The 19,594-nt window shown below is 48.6% G+C and overlaps 3 protein-coding genes across 5 annotated transcripts; all 3 read right to left on the bottom strand.

Moving 5' to 3' along the window:
* Positions 1–910: 910 nt before the first annotated feature.
* LOC148334348 (mitochondrial import receptor subunit TOM20 homolog) lies at positions 911–4,371 on the bottom strand. Its single transcript, XM_088299554.1, has 5 exons — positions 4,149–4,371; positions 1,981–2,027; positions 1,819–1,900; positions 1,589–1,731; positions 911–1,142 (listed from the first exon to the last, which is right to left on the bottom strand). Exons 1-5 carry the CDS (start codon positions 4,267–4,269, stop codon positions 1,098–1,100), a joined length of 438 nt encoding a protein of 145 aa, XP_088155680.1. The 5' UTR covers positions 4,270–4,371; the 3' UTR covers positions 911–1,097.
* A 1,305-nt stretch (positions 4,372–5,676) lies between these two features.
* LOC148334347 (interferon regulatory factor 2-binding protein 2-B-like) lies at positions 5,677–8,602 on the bottom strand. The gene is made up of 2 exons (XM_088299659.1): positions 7,468–8,602; positions 5,677–6,399 (listed from the first exon to the last, which is right to left on the bottom strand). The coding sequence occupies exons 1-2, from the start codon at positions 8,012–8,014 to the stop codon at positions 5,843–5,845; spliced, it is 1,104 nt and encodes a 367-aa protein (XP_088155785.1). The 5' UTR covers positions 8,015–8,602; the 3' UTR covers positions 5,677–5,842.
* A 970-nt stretch (positions 8,603–9,572) lies between these two features.
* Positions 9,573–18,681, bottom strand: LOC148334346 (aftiphilin-like). Of its 3 annotated transcripts, none has more exons than XM_088299409.1 (10): positions 18,481–18,681; positions 14,862–16,154; positions 13,117–13,253; positions 12,908–13,037; positions 12,199–12,255; positions 11,956–12,078; positions 11,824–11,884; positions 11,201–11,284; positions 10,936–11,059; positions 9,573–10,096 (listed from the first exon to the last, which is right to left on the bottom strand). In XM_088299409.1, exons 2-10 carry the CDS (start codon positions 16,128–16,130, stop codon positions 9,955–9,957), a joined length of 2,127 nt encoding a protein of 708 aa, XP_088155535.1. In that variant the 5' UTR covers positions 16,131–16,154; positions 18,481–18,681; the 3' UTR covers positions 9,573–9,954. The 3 variants fall into 3 exon arrangements, with proteins under 3 accessions (XP_088155535.1, XP_088155536.1, XP_088155537.1); XM_088299410.1 differs by lacking the exon at positions 18,481–18,681 and adding an exon at positions 18,155–18,342; XM_088299411.1 differs by lacking the exon at positions 11,201–11,284 and having other exon boundaries at positions 18,481–18,680.
* Positions 18,682–19,594: the final 913 nt, after the last annotated feature.

The raw sequence follows: 19,594 nt of genomic DNA, 5'->3' as shown, positions 1-19,594 counted from the left end.
CGTTTGACGGCCCTAATACATATATTTATAAATATTATACTGATACTATATCAAATTCAATTCAAATGAAATGACTTTACCCAATACATCAATAATTGCCGCCGAAGTACCGAAGTAATTACTCTGTCTTGAAGTAAATTATAAAAGAGTCCAAATGGCTTTGATAAGAGCTGCTAAAATTACCGGAGTCCTTTTCACGTGCGACAAATTGATCAGGAAGAGAGCCGCTCCCAAAGTAGAGTGGATTATAATTTGTCTGAATTCTAACGCGTTTACTCATTAAGGGCAAATTAATTATCTTTAAATTAGGGCTGACTCAACAACATGGAGCGGTTACAACTTTTAGGAGACGAGACGACTTCCATCCCCTCTGGCGACCCCGTTAGAGCGGCTGGGGCACACGGGAAATTGGAAACATTTTAAAATGTATTTCATAAAAAATATGTTTAATAACAATTTAGAAAAATAAATGCCCCCAATATATTTAAAAAAAAAATCAGCAAAATGTCTTGTATTGATTTATTTTTTTAAGACTTAAGACATCTGTGAAGTACATTAATTGAAAACAAAAAGCAGAATGTCTCCTTGAAAATGAAAGTAGAGACACTTTCGACCAAAGCGTTGGTGGAAAATCAAGACATGTTTGCTGTCTGCAAAAATAAATCAATAAAATGGCCTGAGTCCAATTTGCATGACAAAATGATTGTTTTGACTTTAACATCCCCTCAGGATGACGGGCAATTCTGCTAAAATCAAGTCTGCCATCGACATGAAATGATATGAATAAACATAATGCAATCAATATTTGGTTCAGTTTCATGTCTAAACAAATAATTAAGAACCAAAGACCTTGGGCCAACATTTTCGGAAGGTGGCGAGATACTAGTGAGTCAATGATCAAGTCACAAAAGAAAGTTTGTTCCCACTTTTATGTTTGGAACGCGGGATGACAAAAACAGGACGTCAAAAGTCTACACACACACGCACTCACAAAAAAAAAAAAAGAAAGACAAGACATGAGAAACGGTCGCACGAGCTTCAAGATGGAGCGTCCGATCGGTCCGTGTCGTCATGATGGAAGACGAGGATGGCCCACTTCACTCAATGTCGTCCTCGCTCAGACTCTGTGCGCTCACGATACGCTAACACACACACACACACACACACACACACACAGTCAGCAAAAGTCATCACCAAAACAGAGTAATAAAGATACTTCATGTGAATGCAACGAGCCAAAGTTGGTTTCACGCGTCGATTCGGTTCAATGTGGCTCTCGTTCGTGACTCATTCAACTCGTCTGACTTTCTTTTTGATTTTCTTGCTGAAGATTAAGAAAATATTCGTGTGGGTATTGTTATATTGTCAGCTGAAATGTGTTGCCGCACCGCTTGCATTCAAAAATCTGGAAAAAAAAAAAAGGGGAGAAGTGGAACACTGATGCTAGTTTTGTTAGCCCATCAGGGGGGTTTTCAAAAATTATTTTCAGGATCGACCGATTCATCGGTCGATATGTCGAATATTTCACAATTCTCATCAGCCAGTGAAGGAAAGAAAGCGAGCAAGCCCTTAATTTGGCGTCGCCCACCTGGCTGATGGTGGGCAGCTTGGTGAGGAGCATCTGGAAGACGGGCGGCGGCAGCGTTTGCTGGAGGACCTGCAGGAGCTGTTGAGGCTGCCCGCAGACGGCGATGGCGTTGGTCAGGTGGTCCACGCCCTTCTCGTAGTCTCCTGCAAATCGGACGAGCGGAAGCGATGGCGTGGAATCGAGCGAGCGGCGGACTGACAAACTTTTGCTGGGCATGTTGCCGCCGTTACCTTGCGCAAGAAGCTCCTCCCCGAGCTGGATCTCCTCCAGGAAAAACTTCTGGACCGCCTCAGAGTCTTTCAGGTCCGGAAGCTGCCGGTGGTGTTTGGAACAAAGCGCGACACGCGTTATCCAAGTTTCACATTGGTTTCGAGAAGAAAACGACAAGTCACCTTGGCCATGCCAGCTTGCTCTTTGGCCACCTTCTGCTTCCTCCTCCCTGAAACCACGACAACAACGTGAGCATCTTTATGCCTCTCAAACTTTGGACACGTCCAACAACACACAATTTGCGCCAGCACCGTTGCATATTGGGCCTAAAATACTCCCGGTTGGACTCAAAAACGAACACATCTGTTTTTAAAGACGGTTCTCCGACAATGAAGAGCACGCTGAAACAACAACTGGAAATGAAGCACATCAATAAGATGGCCTCAATATTGATTTTCCGACCCGAGATGATCAAGACACTTATGTATCGTGAATATGGGGATGAAGATTCATTTCTTGCTTGCGCTTGCATTACACACACACACACACACACACGTGGGAAGCGGAACATGAAAAAAGCAACAAGCAGCGTCGAGAGCGAACGTGCTAAACAACCACTCGTGTGAAGAAGATATAAAAGATGTCGGCAGTTAAGCTTACGGGGAAAAAAAAATCTAAATAAAATGAACGCGCACATGCACTGCTGTCCTTCACTTGACTGAGATCTGAAGCGCAGGCTCAGGTCGTTGGCGGCCGGAGGGCTCGGACAAAAGAGCGAGAGGACAAACGGCCGTGCTTTTTCCTTTTTTACTGGATTTACACCTTCGCCGCTGGATACCAAAATTGCGTGGACTTAACCGACATTGGATTACAGTGCAAATGAACGAGCACTTTTATTAACATCCCGGAAGAGATGGTGCGACCGGCGGGATCTCTGGCACACTCTTCAAGGGGCGCCGGTCACGCCGACAAAAGCCGGACGCCGCAACTAAGCTCGCGGCCCAAGCCGCCTTTGCAACAACAACTAGCGAGAAACGGCGACGTTCGTTTTCAGAATCACAGTCAGGCTGGGATCGGCTCCAGCACCCCCCCGGCAACCCGGTACAGGATGAGCCGCGAAATAATCATAATGATATTTTCGTTCCTGCGGCATCGGCGTTACTCCAGGGCGCAATATCGGAACCATGTTGGAAGTGAAGAAAGTTGTATCGGGACACTCCTCGAAAAAAACAGTTACCAATGTTGCTACCAGATGTGATGGAGTCCTTCGGTGACTGCTGGGGCGTTCCTGTCAGCGTTTAGTCGACCAATGAGGATCCAGTTCGCACCGGGGTGTTCCCAATACGACTGTGTCGCGGAGTGGGCTTTGGTGATACGATCGACCTATTTTATGGCGTCAGAATTATGCCACAACTACATAAGCATAACGTCAAATACCGCGTCCAAAAACATGTTTTGTTTGTACAAAAAATGTGTTTCGCGTGTACAAGACCCTCCAAGTGCACGCACAAAATGGTTCCTCTCCTCTACGCGTACAAAACGCTAATTCACAATCAGGAGTCGGACACGAGATTGGATTTTGATTGGCTGTTTACAGTCCAATCATAACTCAGAGGAGGGGTGAAAAAAATACAATACAACTATTTATAAAGAAAGATTAGAATTAGATTAGAAATCCCTTTATTGTCATTGTACTCAAGTGTGCAACGACAATAAGAACAACTTGTTAGAATGCTTCTATTGACTGTGTTTGAGGTATTTGACATGACGTTTACTAATTATGGCATTAATCGAACTCCCCGGAGAACAGGTGACACTGGACTTGGCCCTTGGTGTGAGGGGGCGTTCTCGTTCTCAGAATTTGTGGCTGCAGTTGGACAATATTGCAAAAAGCCGCCGCTGCCCTTCTTGTGAAACAACAGCAGCGCAACAATTACGTTTCTCCTGTCGAAGTTGCGACAATGTCGGGCTGCAAGATTGTATGAATATAATGTAAAATATTTCTTCATAAACATGTTTTAACTCCGACCATTAAACACAGTCTGGTTTTTTTTAACTTTATTAACATTAAAAAGAAACAAACACAGTTATTAATACGTAACCACAGACTGATTCCCAAAGCAACGAAGGTAGGCACGCACGACACCGATACAATCTTGCAGGCCGATCACATCTCGTAACCACAGCGGCTTGACTCGCCTCGCCAAGCGTAGCCAAGCCTAGCCAAGCCTAGCCTAGCCTAGCCTAGCCTAGCCTAGCCTAGCTCGCCACCGGTCGGATAAAAGCGATCCAAAATGGAGCCAATGCTGAAGATGAAGACGAGGATGACGACCTCAGCAGTCGCACTCACGTTCCCGCAGCCTGTTCTTGAAGTTGGGGTCGTTACGCCTCTTCTGGTCGAAATAAATACAATAACCCACGAAGAGTGCCCCGCACACTCCCGCCGCGATGGCGCTCGTCTTCCCGACCATGATAACTCCAAATGGGCTGCTCCGTCTAGCGACCGCGGAGACGCGATTTCTCCTTTACCCGTCTGCTTCCGACAGCAGCAATGCAGAAAGGGAAGAAGGACCCCGGAAGGGCCCTTCAAGGTAACAGACATTTAGTCGTCCGCTGATCGCCTGGCAGAAAATACACGAGGACGTCCAAAACAGGTTTAGAAAAAAATCTTGGTCGGGTTCTTCTTTTGAAAAACAAAAAAATAATAATAATAATCTCTAATCCAGTGCTTCTGAAACTTTTTACACGATCTATCATTTAAAAATGTACTTTGTTGTCCAAGTACCACCATAATTACCAAAAGAATATTGTAGCGACTTTGTGAATAGGTTTCACAGGTCCTGTGGTTTCCTATTCTCTCGGGAGGCTGTGAAGGCATCAGGCGGAAGGCGGGAGGAAAGACCAATTTTTAACTGACTCGAGGTCGTGTTGTTGGTTGTCGGCGTGGTTACGGCCGAGGGAAAACGTTTTTGCTAATAAAAGAGTTTGCCGCTAGATCGTCTGCTTAGCCTCATTCCTCTACGTTACAATATATTAACGTTTTTTTTTATAGAGAATTTTGTCTGAAAAACGCTCTTCATTGTAAGACATTGTAACATGATCCAATGTTTGAACAAAAACACTTCATAAGAACACAGGGAAATAAAACAAATGTACTCATATGATTTAGTTAAAACAAAGTATTTATAATGTGATACAATTATATTATATATATATATATATATACTAACTTACTTGAATATCTTGGAATTGATGCAAAAATCACCAAATATGAAGTATATTTAATTCAAAGACTGTTCTAATAGCTTTCTTGGATTCTTGAATACGATCTAAATGGAGACATCTTTGCAGACATTTATTTTTTAAACATTTCTCTAAACTGCCCACAAGCGCCAAACTCCAGCAGGTTGGTTTGCAAGGCCCAGTGGTAACTTAAACAGTGTTTCGTTTTGAGATGTGCTAAAGACAGTGAATATGGCACAATATTTGCAAAGTATGCAAATAATTTTTTGAAGTAAATCAGAGTTAACTGAGTTATTTTTTTTTGGGATTATATCACCTGAGTTAATGATTTAATTTTGACAGCCCTAATATATATACACACACACACACACACGCACGCCTTGAAGGTGTTCTGCCATAATGCTGAAAGTGGCTCAGGGGCCGTAGCCACAACGCTCACAAACAGGAAGTGCTAGTATGCTAATTTTAGTTTTCCTTATCTCATGGGCTTCAGCACAGCAAGTGAGATAACCTCCGTGTTTACATAACATGCAACCCCAAAACATTGTGGAGGCCCCAGGGGATTGCATCACACGCACAGCACAGCACGCACACACACAATACAAACATGACCACAAACCCAAGCGCACACAATCTGAGTGGAAGGTTTGTTTATTTGTCAAGTGCGTGCTGCCATTGGACATATTGGAAAATGTACAAACAGAATGCGGAAAAAACAAAAGCAAAGAAGAAGAAAAAAAAAAAGAAAAGAAAAAAAGACAGACATTGTCATGGTTGTCATGGTAACAAGAGGAGCGTTTCCTAAGCGTCTCGCTCCTTCTTCACCTTGACATCTCCGGCCAGGATGGTGGCAATCTCGCCCTGCATGAAGGCCCAGGGCAGGTCGGACCCGGCCAGGGGGCAGCGGCCCCCGCTGGGGCAGTACACCTCGCCGTTGGCGCCTTGCGTCTTGATGCTGGCGCGAGAGCACGGGAAGCAAAACTTGTGCGACGCCACCGACGGGCATTGGACGAAGTGCGTGTCCTCCAGCCGCTCGCGGCACAGCGTGCAGCAGAGCGGGACACTGCCCACCGCCGCGTCCCCACCGGGCCCAGGCGGGGTGCCGCTTTTGGGCACGCCCGCGTTGTCCGTGGCCAAGATGAGCGCGGCGATGGGTGACTGAGCGTGCGTCGGCGCGGCGGACTCAGAGGAAGAGAGAGCGGACGAGAATCCGGGCGGCGCGACGCCCGTCTTGACCGCCTCGTTGGGGGACCGCAACCACGGCGGACCCTCAGCGCAGTTGGACTTGGGGGCCGAGCTTTTGCCGTCTGGCTCGGGCGACGCCTTCCTCTTCATGCTGCGCGGGAGCTTCCCCTTTTCTGGAAGATGCCAACACGAGATGACAAACATCAGAACCGTCACTGTGCTGCACAGTGTACGACCAACGTGAATATTTTCATCTTGAGCTTGAAAATGCTTCCTTGCTATGCGCACGCGAGACGTCGACGTGGCGAAAACGTGACATCACTCTCACAGGCGAGAGGGTAGACAAAGTCACTTTTGCCACCTGCTGGCTGAGCTCGACCTCCTTCATTTGATGACCGTTTGGTTGCTTGTGCAAACTTTGCATGATGGAGCAGAGCGCGGCGACAATTGGCGTGGTGCCCGCCAACAACTCGCGCGTGTCTGCAGCCCGGTGGCGACTGCCTGCTACCGTCATCCCTGAAGGGAGACTTTTCTCCAGTTGCACATTTTGCCAAATACATGAAATCTTTCCATCAGACTGCTGCATTTGGCAAAGTAACGCGTTAAGATTACGGGATTCAATTTGTGCCACAATATCAATTTCAGGCAATAGTCCTTCGAACTCATTCTCAACTGTAATCAATTTTGCCTATGAGAAGAATATGAAAAATAAGTTGCAACGATTGGGAAAAAATTAATGTTTGCACATGCCGCCCAGCCATAAATGCCCTGAGACGTAAATCTGGATTTGCGAGGCTTTTTTCCAATTACTGTTCTATATAAATGTACACCAATCTTTGCCGTAGACAGATGCAAAAACAAGTGACATCAAAGCATAATTGCCACTTTTGGGAACAATCAAAGTACATTGCGTAACCTGTCAAAGCACATTTCTTTCATTCAAGCAACTGTATAAAATAGCCAGCCGCGTGTCAGCAAGTCCAGTCGACCCCCCCCCCCAAAGAAAATGTAAACCGATGCCGTTTTTGAACCCAGAAGCCATTCACGTATTTTTTTTTTTTTTTTTTTTTAAATGCAGGCACTCATACAAACGCAATTTGAGCCATTAAAAAAAAGTTAGAGCACAATTGTTCAGCCGATTATCGAAAGGGTTAGACGATACGACGCTCGATTGTAGTAAAAGAAAAAAAAAAGGGTTGCGTCAACACAGGTGTCTTCCGGTTATCGTGACGTCACCGTACCTGTCTTGGAGGCCGCGGCCACGTGCTCCTTTTCCACCCTGGCGTCGAGCGCGTGCACGTCCATGAGCTCGCGCACGCTCCTGCCCTTGTCCGCCGCCATGTTGTCCAGCAGGCGCGGGTGGCCGACGTGGACCAACGCCATCAAGCCGCCGCTGCCCCGCCGCGGATTGGGGGGGCTCATGCGGTTCAGCTCCGGCGGCTCGTCGGCTTTGGGGAAGCCGTTGACGAGTCGAGGCGCCGCCGTCTCATCATCCACCGGGCACAGGCGAGACGGGTAGCGGGAGGAGGCACGCTCCCCCCCGGCCGGATGCTGGAGCTCCTTGGCGGTGAACGGAAGCGGCGGCGGTGGCTTCCCCGCTCGGCCTTCGTGGAGGCCGTGGGTCCGCTTGAGCTGGCGGGCTGCGTCGATGACCGCCTCGACGCGGTCGGCCCCCTCGTAGTTGACGCAGCCTCGGCACACGGCCTCGCTGAAGTCCCAAATGACGGCCCACGGCATGCGGGGCAGGTCGCACAGGAAGCACGACTGGCGCCGGGCGGCCGCGGTCATGATACGCTGCTCTGCTAGGAGCGACGACGTCGACGTCGCGGTGGAACAAGCAGCAGCGGCGGCGAGGGCGCTCGCGCGCTGTCGACGTTAACGCACGCAAATTGTCTACGTCTCGTTATGTCGTCAGAAAGCTGCCGCCCGCCATCGTGGTAGTCTCGTGGCCGCGCGCCTCGCAGACCCGCGCGCCCAAAGACGGCGACGTCACAACCACGCGCGCCTTTCTTCCTGCCTGGCCCAGAAAGACAGATCGTGTATTGACGCACAGTATTTGCTTCTCCTGTACTCCTTAAATAAAATTAATAATCTGAATGAAAAAAAAAACCCCGACAAGTCCTATTGGCCCGGCCGACCGCAGCTGCTCCCCCTCCAAAGATTGTTTGTCTCGCATGCGATGTCACACTCGTTGCTTTAATCCGACATACGCCACCACCGTCCAACTACATTGGTTGAGTATTCATTTCATCTGAATGCACCCACTACAGAAGAATTGCTGACACACCAAAAGAAAATTAAAATCAATATCACGGTTAAGAAAAAATACGTTCCAAGGGTTGCCGTGATGACGTCGTCAGTTCGGTGCTTTTCAGCAAAACTCGAAGTTGCTGCCAAGCTGCCCGCCCGTGCGCAAACTCAAATCAGACGGAAACATTTCAATTCGGGAACAATATCACCCAGGCCAGGGACGGTTCGAGGATCACAAGGTTGTCCGTTCTTTAGTTATCAGCAATCCAACATGGCTTCGTGAAAATTGGCGCCAATATGTTGTCGAATTATTTTGTACCGATATCGGATTGTGATTCTCTATGTGCTCATTGTGAGAGAGATCTTCGCTCTGAAATGGTGACTCGCCAACACCCACTAAGGAACTTGAATTTCAAAGAACAAGCCCCCCCCCCAAAAAAAAAGTCGTAAAATAAGTCTATGGTCAAGTAGATTCGTGTTTTAACAAATGTCTAACTACATCCGCAGTGCTGGTTGAGAGAAAGACCTTTACAACTGAAAAAAAAAAATGGCGGTCAAAGTTTGTTGGCTCCAAAAAGTTAGCTCATTACTAACAGTTCACTTGTCACTTTTCATTCATTTGGGGACAAAGTACAGATGGACGTTTTCTAAACTAAACATTGATTGATTAGTCAAGGGGGAAAAAAACGGCTCCAACATTTTGTGTCACATCAACAGTAGTAATTGATTTTCTTCTGGAGCGTGAATGTCTGAGGGGTTCTGACTTTTTTTGGTTTCGACTTTGCTTTCCAATAACCTTCAACACTAATTTACATAACTCCGCCTCTCCACTGACTTTCTCCACCCATATTGGTCGTGCCTTGCTGCATATATTGGGAAACAACTTGCGAGACAACTTGATTTTTTTCTTCCTCTTAAATTACTTTAATTTGTGTTGACTAAAAGTCACATGGACAAACACACACGCACGCACCCACACAAGGTGGACGCTAATTCCAGTGATTCCATTTTGCTTTTCTTCCATAGGAACTATTTTTTTTTTTTTTTACATCCACTTCATCTTGACTGTGTGCAAAGTGCTTGCCACACACACACACACACACCCCTCCACACACGCACACACGCGCACACAAACAACACATCCCACTCATTATTGGTCCCTTCATTGCCTCACGTGTGCGTTTGGACCCAAGACGAACGCTCACATGCCAACTGGCCGCGTGATGTCACAGGAGGCAGAGCATCCCCGTCCATAAATAGATCCGTGGATTGATTTGATTGATTGGATATCGATAAGCACTCCTTTCCCGATTATATACACATCAGTGTGCAAGCTAGGATGGCGAGGAAACCGCGATGGCTCCGGGCCTCCCCGCCTCAGCCATGATAAATGCTCTTGATCAAAAAGAAAGACGGAGTGAAGACAAAAGGGCCGACGCCAACGAGGACCTGCGCGTGTGCATGCACGCTGGCGCTCTTCAGTCGGGCGTGGCCTGCGTGGTGAGCGGCGTGAGCGTGGTGGGGAACATCAGAACCTTGGCCGTCATGAAGGACAAGTCGGGAAGGCTGCAGATCACCTCGGCCGCCTCGGAGCTCAGCTTCTCGTCCTTTCGCGTCCTCCTGGGAGAGGGGAGGAGGAAGTCAGCGTTGACACGTGAGCTTCGCTCGCATGATAAGTTGTGACGCGAGAGCGCCCATCACGATAAAAAGAAAATCAATATCGGGCCAATTAATCAGATCATCCCAAAAAAAAAAAAAACCTTTTCTTTAAACATGTTAACACTTAAGACAATACTGACATTCAAATGTCCCAGCCGGAAGAAAAAACAAAAACACTCCCCCCCCCCCCATTGTAAAAATCAATGCTTAAGAACAAAATATGAAGCAGTCAAATGCTCTGCCCCTAATTCATAAATTTGTTGAAAGCCTTAAGGGACCACAAAATGATTCGTAGGTTTTTTTTTATTCATTCTATTTTTTTTACTCTGAAATTAAATGTGCCAATGAATGGGTTCTCATAGTTTTAGTCTGCCGCGTGACGGAATCGACATCTACTTCACGAAAATCCATATTGGCTGCGACGAGTAGAAAGTCTCCATCTGAATGATCGGCAACGTGCGACTCCAAACCGAGCGACTGCGTGTTATTTATTGGTCGCGGAAGATGCAGATGGATGAAAAGAGAGAGACAGAAAACCGTCCCATCAAGGAATGCGTCTCGGGAAATTTCCTCTCTCAATAGGATATGCGCCTCAGTCCTTAAAAGGAAAAGCAAATCTATCGGACGATAAACATTTGCTAGCGCAGCGACGATAAAGATTGCAGAGTTAGCCAACACAAAGCAGCTTGAAAAGCCAGCCGGCGCCTATTGGGAAAATGCGACTTTCCACAACATTTTTTTTTTTTTTTTACAATTTCCAAAATGACTGCAACGGCAGAAAACGGTTCTGAGCTGCCGACCTGGTGGAAGTGCTGGTCTTGTCCATGGTGGACATGAGGCGGGCGAAGGCGTCCGCCACACGGCCGCCGGCGCCGCCCGAGTCCATCTTGGCCGTGGTCAGCTCCACCAGCTCAGGGTCCACGCCTGCGGGACGGACGGTAAAAAAGTGGCCGGTTGAAGCGAGGTGGCGTCGTGTTGTGTCGCGATCCGGCGGCTCAAGCGCGGGGAGGCGGGAAAGCTTTGGCGCAGCGAGCGGGAGAAAGCCAAAGCGAAACAGCGGCTGACCTGGGATGGCGGGCGAGCCGGACGAGCCCGGGTCGTCCGCGGGACCGAAGAAGTCCAGGTTTAGCAGGAAGGAGCCGCCGCTGGCTGAGAGCGAGCGGGCGTGACCGCAACAAGACAAGGAAGCGGCACAGGAAAGTCAAGACGACAGCAGAAAAGAAGAAGAAGGGGGGGGGTTGGACAGAGAAGAGAAAGGCCTGATTAGGGCTGGGCGATAACTCCGCTTTCTGACAGTTGTGCGGTCACATGAAAATTTGGAGGCACTATTGTCCTTTTGGTTTCGGCGGCATGGAAACACCCAAAAACCGTTGCAAGTTTCTCAGACGTCCACCACGCAAATGCCCAAAATGCATCATCCATGCCTCCAAAAATTCCCTTTTTGCTTCAACTGCGACAATCGTGAACATTGCTCCTTTTCCTAGCGGGCACTCTGAACGTTTTTTGAATGGTTTGGCGCCATTTCATCTTCAATGCGGTGAAAAACAAATGACTCCGGTGATGCATTTTGCAGCGATATCGCCCAGCCCCGCACCTCATCCCGAGCGCCTTTTGGTTTGCTTTTTTTGAGCGCTTTGACCAAAGACGGCAAAACCAAAAAGTGCTTTTGGCGGGCTTGGGCCCCCTACCGTCCAAAGGGTTGGTAAGGCCACTGCTGCTCCAGTCGAACTGGACGGGTGGGAGCACCTCCTGCACGGAGCAAGCACAAGCAAACATCAGCGCGGCCCCGCCACCAGCCCAAGGCCGAGACCGCCTCCCACCTGCGCCACGTCTGAGGGGCGACAGTTGGCGTCCGGAGCCGCCGCTGGTGCTTGTGCGATGGAAGCGATCATCTCCGCCGCAGAGACGGGCTTTGGGGGCTCTTTGGTGGGCTCCAACATGCCCTGCGGACACAACGTGAGGCAAGCACAATGGCAAAGAAACTTTGCTTTTTCTTTTATAATTTAACAAATCCTTTTTTTTTTTTTAATTTGTTTTTGCAAATATGGCAGGAGGTGACTCACCAGACTGGCGGCGTACACGGGCACAATTAGCGGCTGCTTCTTCTGTCCTGTGAACAGCTGAAAGCATCAAGTTGCAAACACAAATCGAGATCAAGTTAAGAGTTCAAACACAAACGCTCATAAAATTAAAAAAATATATATATAAACAAAATAATAAAAAATATTCAGAAAGCAAATCAGTTTTTCTCAAAATTAAAATTTCAGATTTACATTGAATTGTTTTTATTCCTCAATTCTGATTTAAAATTTCACATTTTTTCAAGTTCCAACAAAAAAAATTTCAAAACTATTTTCCCAATTTTAGTCATAAAAACCAAAGAAAAGGTTTCTGATTTGAGTTCTTTTTCCCCTCAGACTTTTTTTTTAAATTTAACCCCCCCCTGCCCCACACACACACATTAAGATTTGTACCCACAAATAATTCACAATTTTTTTGTGATGACAGCCTGAAAATGTGCCAAGAGTTGAATCTTTTTCCACCCTCTTAAAAATACAATTTCCATTGTTTTTTAAATAATACTTCTATATATATATTTCCAAGTTCAAACTACATTTGCCGATTTGAAAAGATTTGACCGTTTCTTTTCCAATGTCCAATTTGTGCACTTCTGCCTCACCGTTCAAAGTAGAAGAGAGAAAGAATAAATTGAAGGTAAAATATTGATAAAAAAAAAAGTGAATGTGGAGCACAGCAGCTTCGGAGTCTCACAATGTTGCGCGTGTCGATGCCGAGGCAGCCGAGGAGCGTTTTGTTGCAGTAGGAGCCCCCCCACTGATGCCTGAGGCCCACCGCCGCGTGGATGTCTCGCAGATGCGACCACACGCCGCCACGGAGCGCGCTAGACAAACGAGAAAGACGTCACGTGACTGCGGCGTCTGACGGGAGAGTCGCGTCTTCTCGGGATCAACCGCACGCACCTGCCGACGTCCTCGCCCGCCTCCACCAGCGTCTTGAGCGATGCCACCTGCTCCTCGGCGGCAGGGGATCGGGAGGGGCCGGCGGCTCGGGGGAAGCTCACCTCCAACAACTTCTCCACTCGACTCCACAGCGCCGCCTGCAGACACGACGAAGAACCGCGCGCCGGGCGCGGGCCTCATTTTAAAAGACGGAAAAGAGGTGCGACTATAAATCCATGACCAAATTCATCAATAACTATTTTGATGGCCAATTAATTATTCTTAATCTAAATATGCCGTCCATGAACGCAGACTGATCAACTTTGTGCTTTTACAATGAGCAACATTGTCTGTCACGTTTGAAAATTGCATTTCGGTCAGAATCGAATTGATTGCCGAGTAAGGTTGTGACGATAATTCGGTATCAATACGCATCGCGATAGTTGGGTAAGTGATATCGATAGAAAATGGTATCGATAAATTATCGACACCCCCCCCCAGATTCGACCTATCACTGCCCTACTCGTCACAAACTCCCTCCCATTGAGGAAATGCAACCCGAGGTTTACGTATGCGCCGCTGAGCTGGCGTGACTCAAAACAAACAAATAAAAAAAACGGGTGACTAAGGTGGACTTACCGGCCGACTTGAGGAAACGCTTGCTTAATAGTTAGGCCGATAACAAGCACGGGACAAAACGGCCCGGAGCACCAGAATTTTTCCGTCTCAATGGAGCCCGGCGTGCATTGTACATTTCAAAATAAAACAAATTGGAATTCAGCCCTTTTCCCCCCCCGTTTTATTTTCAATGGTTGTTGTAAATTCCTCATTACCGCTCTGTTTATACAAGTATTGGCTTGCTGTTTAATTTGCGTATTTAACAACAGGCATGTTTCCGGGCAGCTAATGGGTCCTTGTATTTACGTTAATTTATGTCGGGCATATTGTTGGACAGCTAAGCTCCTAGGAGAGACGTATGGAGTCCGATAGCCGTGGGTGCGCGATTGCTACACTTTTCGGCGTCGTGTATGCGCCAGAATGAAAGTGAGTGATTGAGCTCTGTTGAATTGATTGGAGTGCAATTAAAGCTACGTTGTTCTCCCTCCCTGTGTCCGGTCACGCTCTCTGATTCGAGTAACTGTTTGGATGAGGCGCTCCGGGGAATCCCCCTAAATTCACACACAGTCCCAGCTCTCTGCAACAATCGCACAGATGGTTGTTCGTCTCTGTGTGCCCTGCAATTGGCTGGCAACCAGTTCAGGGTGTCCCCCGCCTACTGCCCAAAGATAGCTGGGATAGGCTTCAGCACCCCCCCGCGACCCTAATGAGGAAAAGCGGTACAGAAGATGGCTGGACATACATAAATCGATATCGACCGATAAGGCATACATGCCTACCGATAGTTTTCCACCATATCGCCCAGCCCGATTGCTGAGCCTTTCATGAAAACAAAGAATTCAATAAAAAAAAAATTTTTAAAAAGACAGCCGTGAAGAGCTCCCTTTCTTTCTGAAGCATATAATTATTCGCCCATGTGTCAAACTGATCAAGTGCAGCGCCAACTACTGGTAAGGAGGACTTAATCTCAGCTATATTGAATTTTTTTTTTGCCGGTGTCGTCCCACTTTGGAAGTAAAGGAAGACGTTGAAATAACGTCGGTATCGGTTGCTAACAACAACGCGTAATTCGGAAGACGCTCGTATGTTGTGGAAAAAGTTGAAGCCAAAGGCTTTGGTTGAGCTTGCTTTGAAACAATCCCACTCACCGTATGTCTGCGGCCGTCCTGTTCCACGGTGGAAGTTTCCGCTCGGCACCGGGCCTCCACGCCGGCTTCGTCCGAGCTGAACGCCGCCCACGACTCGTCCGCGCTCAACTCGCACGCCGTGTCCTCTCCGAAGGCGCTCCACCTGGCATCGGCGGGCGCAAATTGGCCAAAAGAGGCTCCTCCCTCTTCCTCAGCGTCAGCATCAGGCCGGGGCGCGTCGAAGTCGCCAAAGTCGTCACGGCTTTGCGGCGGACACGCTTCGTGGCGCTTCAAGTCCACGAAGGCCTGCCCGCCCAACGGACCCGCGGCGTCTCCAAAGTCCCCAAATTCCTCGTCGTGCAGCTGGCTGCGGTCGGCGGGGGTGGCGTTCTCTTCCCGGAAGGGGGGCGGCGAGGGCGCGGAGCCAGTCGCGCTCACGTCGTCGTACTCCTCCGGGGCGTCTGTGGACAGCGGGCGGCCTACCGAGGTCTCCGTTTCCGTCTCCGAGGTCCGCCCGTCGCCGTCATCATCGCAATCGCAACCGCCAACGCGGAGGCCGTTGGGACAGGTGCCGTCGACGCTCGCGCCGTTGACAAAGAGGCCATCGCCATGGACACCGTCAACGTCAACGCAGAGGCTGTCGCCCCCTTGGGGACAGATGCCAGCCACGCCGTCGCATTGGACGCCGCCTTCAGCCTGGCCGGCGGTGGCGTGGAGAGGTGGCTTTGTGCCGGGCGCAAAGACGGAGTGACTTCGTTTGGTGTCTGGCTGCATGTCACGTGGTACGGGACCGGGTGTGGCTGCAGAGCCAGGTCCAGTTCCGTCAGCGAGCTGGCGTCCCGTGTCCGAGAAAGCGGCAAAATCAGCAAACGCCGCCTCGGAAGCGTCCAGATCTCCTGCGGCATTGTCACTGGCGTGACAGATCACAAAAGGATGCGGGCTCGGCTTGACGTCTGAGGCCGCAAATCCGTTTGCGATGATGTCACCGCCGGCGACACGAGAGTCGGGTCTCTTCACATCCGACCAATCGCGGCTTCCGGGAGCCGCGCCGTCGGCCTTGGCCTCGCGGCGCGTCCCCGGCGCGGCCGACAGACCGTTGAGGAGCTCCGGCGGCGAGGTGGCGTCCGGGACAAAGGAGGCGTGCCCGGGCGCATCCGGCTCGCCCAAGCTGACGCTGGCCGACAGGTTTGAAAAAGCGCCAAAGTCGCCAAACTCGTCCTCGTCCTCTTCCTCGGCGTCCTCCATGGGCGGCGGGGAGGACGAGTACAGCCGGATGACGTCAGGCTCCATGGCGACTCGTCCGTCCTGCTACACCTGCCGCGCACACGAGAAAGGTGTCAGCGTCGCCGTGGCAACAGTCAGTCGAGCAAATAAACTCGGGATCCACTCGTGATCCCTTTGACCGTCGGTCGGCTCGCCGGCATTTTGAAGCCCATTTGTGTTTTTAACCGACGTGACGAGTGGTCGCCGCCTTTGGGGAATTGGAGACTTCAAACCGCAACTCTAAAATTCACAAAAAAAAAAGCCCGACTATTGCTTTGCTCCTCACCAACAACGTTGAATTTGCGCCGTTTTGTGGGTAAGTTGCAAACGTCGCGGCAGGAAAACTGCTTTTTAGAAGCACTTTCAGCAGATTTGAGAGTTTCCTTTTTTTACAGTCACGAGGTGAATTTTAAGACTTCGGGTTCCAAACGAAATGGTCAAGGTTGCGTTGATTTGTTACTTTGCGGACATTTTTTTCCCTTTTTCTCCATCAATTAGCCTGAGGGGGGAAAAAAAACAATAAAAATAATCAGTAATTGTCATTTACGGCAGCGCTGTCCATTTTGCAAAACTCGTTGGAAGACTTTTTTTTCTTCTTTAGCTTTTGACTCAACATGAGACTGTTGCTGTTCTTCTGGTGTCTATTGTATGTGTGTTTTAATTGGTGTTCTAATTTAACCGCTAAAAAGAAAACGGTATTGTGTGTGCAAAAGGGCTGCACAATCATGGAAAAACAATGTGATCCCAGTTTCACTTGGTTTGCAAAACCTGCCCAAAGCGGTCACACTCTCGGTTGCGCGTTTCGCCGAGCGGCGGAACCTCCGTTTTTCAGGTTTCACTGAGCCCGCGTTATTCGGATTAGGGCGACAAAGCCAATGGGCATTTTATTTTAAGGCTGATGATTCCAATAGTGGCAGAATAAAATTCCCATAACGATTAATTGGCCGATTAAAAAAAAACAAAAAAAACTTAATGTTTACAATAACATTGGTATGAACATCTGACTGCTTTTCACGACTTTGCCCCGAGGGATTTCTTGAACTAACTAACGCATGCTGTCGTTTTGACGAGATTGTTAGTTTTCAAGTCATGACGTATTACGTAATGTTTGACGACGTAATAGAGGAAAAAAAATAATAAATCAAACTGGCGATTTATGTCCATTTTCTCTATCAGCTGTCCGACGAAGCGCTCGAGCTCGACCGTACGCCACAATTGTTGTCGTAGTTTTAATAAAGACTTTGAACATTCTCTCATGAGCAAGTCGAGTTGAGCACAGGAAGATTATAATTCACCAAAATTTTTTTTTCTTTTTTTGAAAACATGACACTTGAACTCAAATAGGCCGGATTTTAAAAGCTTGCCGCTGGTGCGCTATAAATGTCGAAAAGGTCTAGGAGCAAAAATGTGCTTGTGCTTGAGGAAGCAACCAGAACCCTCAGATGGTGTGGGAGAAGTCAAACAAAAAGAAGGACGGAGCATTTAGTAGTTTGGCCAACAAACTCCCAAAACAGGGCTAAACACGAGATTGTTTGTTTACTGCAGCGTTCGCCTCAATCCATTCGGAACCTTTTTCATTTATATGAAGGTGCTCGGGTCTAATCATTTGAACAAAATCCAACTGATTAGAAATGGATTTTAGCAACGCTTCGAATGTTTGATGCAAAACACTTTGAATGGTCTTGTACGTGAAATGTGCATGAACAAATTCACTTTCCTTGCACAGCCCTCATTCTTGCCGAGGCGCAATTTTCTCACTTTCTTCATATTTGCCGGAGCAAAATGACGCTCAGGTGAGCACATTCCTCTTGACGGACTCTGTCTGAGAATGCTGCCGTCGTGCAAATGCATCCAGCTTCGACGTTTGCTTCTTCTGGACCTCCGCAGACGCCAATTTGACAGGCCAAGCCTGGCCACTCGACACAACAGCAGCCTACGAGCTACGATTTGTGGCAGCTCGCGCACCTAAGTTTGCTTGCGTTGGAACCGAAGAGGGGAAGCTAACCGGCTAGCAAGCTAGCGTGAGTGTCGACGTTTGCACGGGAACTCACTTGACAACAAGTCCGTCGGAATGGGCCGGGAGGTTCGGCGGCGGCGAGCGAGCATTGGCGCGGAGCTAGCAGTTGACAACGCAGACGAGTTTGTCATATCCGCGTTTCTTCTCCGAGCAATCGTGGCTGCAAGTGAGCCCAAAAGGAGGAAAACGCGACACGAGAGGCTCGTCGTCATCGTCGTCAAATGACAGCGAGCGGCTTGGTTAGCATCGGGCGCGGCTAGCTAAGCAAGTTGAGCTAGCGCTGACAGCAAGTAGCTGTTGCCGCTGCTTCTTCTCCTTCTGTCAATAAGAACAACAAACAAACAAACAGTTTTGACGCACCTTGACGCGCTCGACGAGAGCTTCCATGACGCGGCGGCGGCGGCGGGCGGGAGGACTCGTCCGCGGAGCCGGAGGCGCTTCAACTCGTTGGAGTCCGAAGTAGAGCTCGAGGAGCCGGGAGACGAGGGCCGACGAAGTCGCCTATGACGAATGTGGGCGGGCGCTATGACGACGATTGTGGGCGGGGCCGTCCTCCCGCCTCGCACTTTCCCGGCAGGCACCGCTCCCAGGCGGTTGTTCTCGCCTGAAACGCGAGAAAGCGAGCCTGATCGAAAACCAAAAACAAAAAAAGTCTCATCGGAAAACAAAAAAATAAATAAAGTCTCATCGAAAAACTTGGACTTGCGTGGCTTTTGTTACAATGACATTGAAACGATGCCGGACGGACGTTCATTTTTGCGAACAGAAGTCGAGAATTTTTTTTTTAAAGGACGAAGCAAGGTCTTTGCCCGTTCCTTTAATTGTTCCTGACCAGGTCAAGTCCGGCGTGTATAGAATGAAAATATTTGCACTCCAAGCAGAATGACATTGTTGGAGTTGAGTCACAGAGGAAATGAGAAGTAGTTAGTAAAGAAACCTAAAAAGCCAAACTTACTCCAATGCGTGTTCGTTTTTTTGTTTTCAAGAAGAAAAGGGTCCTAATAAAGACTCAACAACTCATTAGAGTTGCGATATTTAGTTTCTTCGATTTCTGGAGTTCAGGAAATAGTAAAGACAGGTTTTTTCTTAATCTCACGAGAAACTGTACTCAGGCGAGTACAATCGAAAGGTCGCGCCCTATCTCAGCCCAGCCTCACATTATAGAGGATTTCTCGAGCCAAGTTTTCTAGGTTGAATCGGTCGTCTCCGCCCCCTTCCACGTCCAAGAGGAGGAAGGTCCTCTCCAGGTTCGTCATCGTCTGGAAGGTTTGAGTCCCGTCTGGTCCCCAAGACTGGCACGCCAAGGGCGGCCTTCTCCGGCGGGCATCCCCCTGTAATCTTGTCGGTGTGCGTGTGCTCCGAAATCAAATTGTTCTATCTTGCGGAAATGTGTTTTTGCAATGGCGTTCCTGTGACCCCTCCACTGCCCAATTTGGTATGTTTGCATCTCCTGCGGCCTAAGTGGAAAATGTGC

Source organism: Idiotropiscis lumnitzeri, chromosome 6, assembly GCF_059441095.1.
Source record: "Idiotropiscis lumnitzeri isolate Australia: NSW breed Sydney's pygmy pipehorse chromosome 6, RoL_Ilum_1.0, whole genome shotgun sequence".
NCBI classification, from domain to species: Eukaryota; Metazoa; Chordata; class Actinopteri; order Syngnathiformes; family Syngnathidae; genus Idiotropiscis; species Idiotropiscis lumnitzeri.
Note: the sequence above shows the minus strand (reverse complement) of the source record. Positions and strands in the feature narration are given on the sequence as shown.

Bases quoted from the DNA above. Each gene is read 5' to 3' on its own strand.
- LOC148334348 (XM_088299554.1), bottom strand. From the start codon at position 4,269: ATGGTCGGGAAGACGAGCGCCATCGCGGCGGGAGTGTGCGGGGCACTC. The intron at 1,732-1,818 runs GTAACGGCGGCA...TCCGATTTGCAG, and splicing joins GGAGGAGCTTCTTGCGCAAG to GAGACTACGAGAAGGGCGTG. The intron at 1,143-1,588 runs GTGGGCGACGCC...TGTGTGTGTTAG, and splicing joins AGCTGCCCACCATCAGCCAG to CGTATCGTGAGCGCACAGAG.
- LOC148334347 (XM_088299659.1), bottom strand. From the start codon at position 8,014: ATGACCGCGGCCGCCCGGCGCCAGTCGTGCTTCCTGTGCGACCTGCCC. The intron at 6,400-7,467 runs GTACGGTGACGT...GGCATCTTCCAG, and splicing joins GGCCGCGGCCTCCAAGACAG to AAAAGGGGAAGCTCCCGCGC.
- LOC148334346 (XM_088299409.1), bottom strand. From the start codon at position 16,130: ATGGAGCCTGACGTCATCCGGCTGTACTCGTCCTCCCCGCCGCCCATG. The intron at 13,254-14,861 runs GTGAGTGGGATT...TCGTGTCTGCAG, and splicing joins AGGACGGCCGCAGACATACG to GCGGCGCTGTGGAGTCGAGT. The intron at 12,256-12,907 runs GTGAGACTCCGA...TGATGCTTTCAG, and splicing joins GCATCGACACGCGCAACATT to CTGTTCACAGGACAGAAGAA.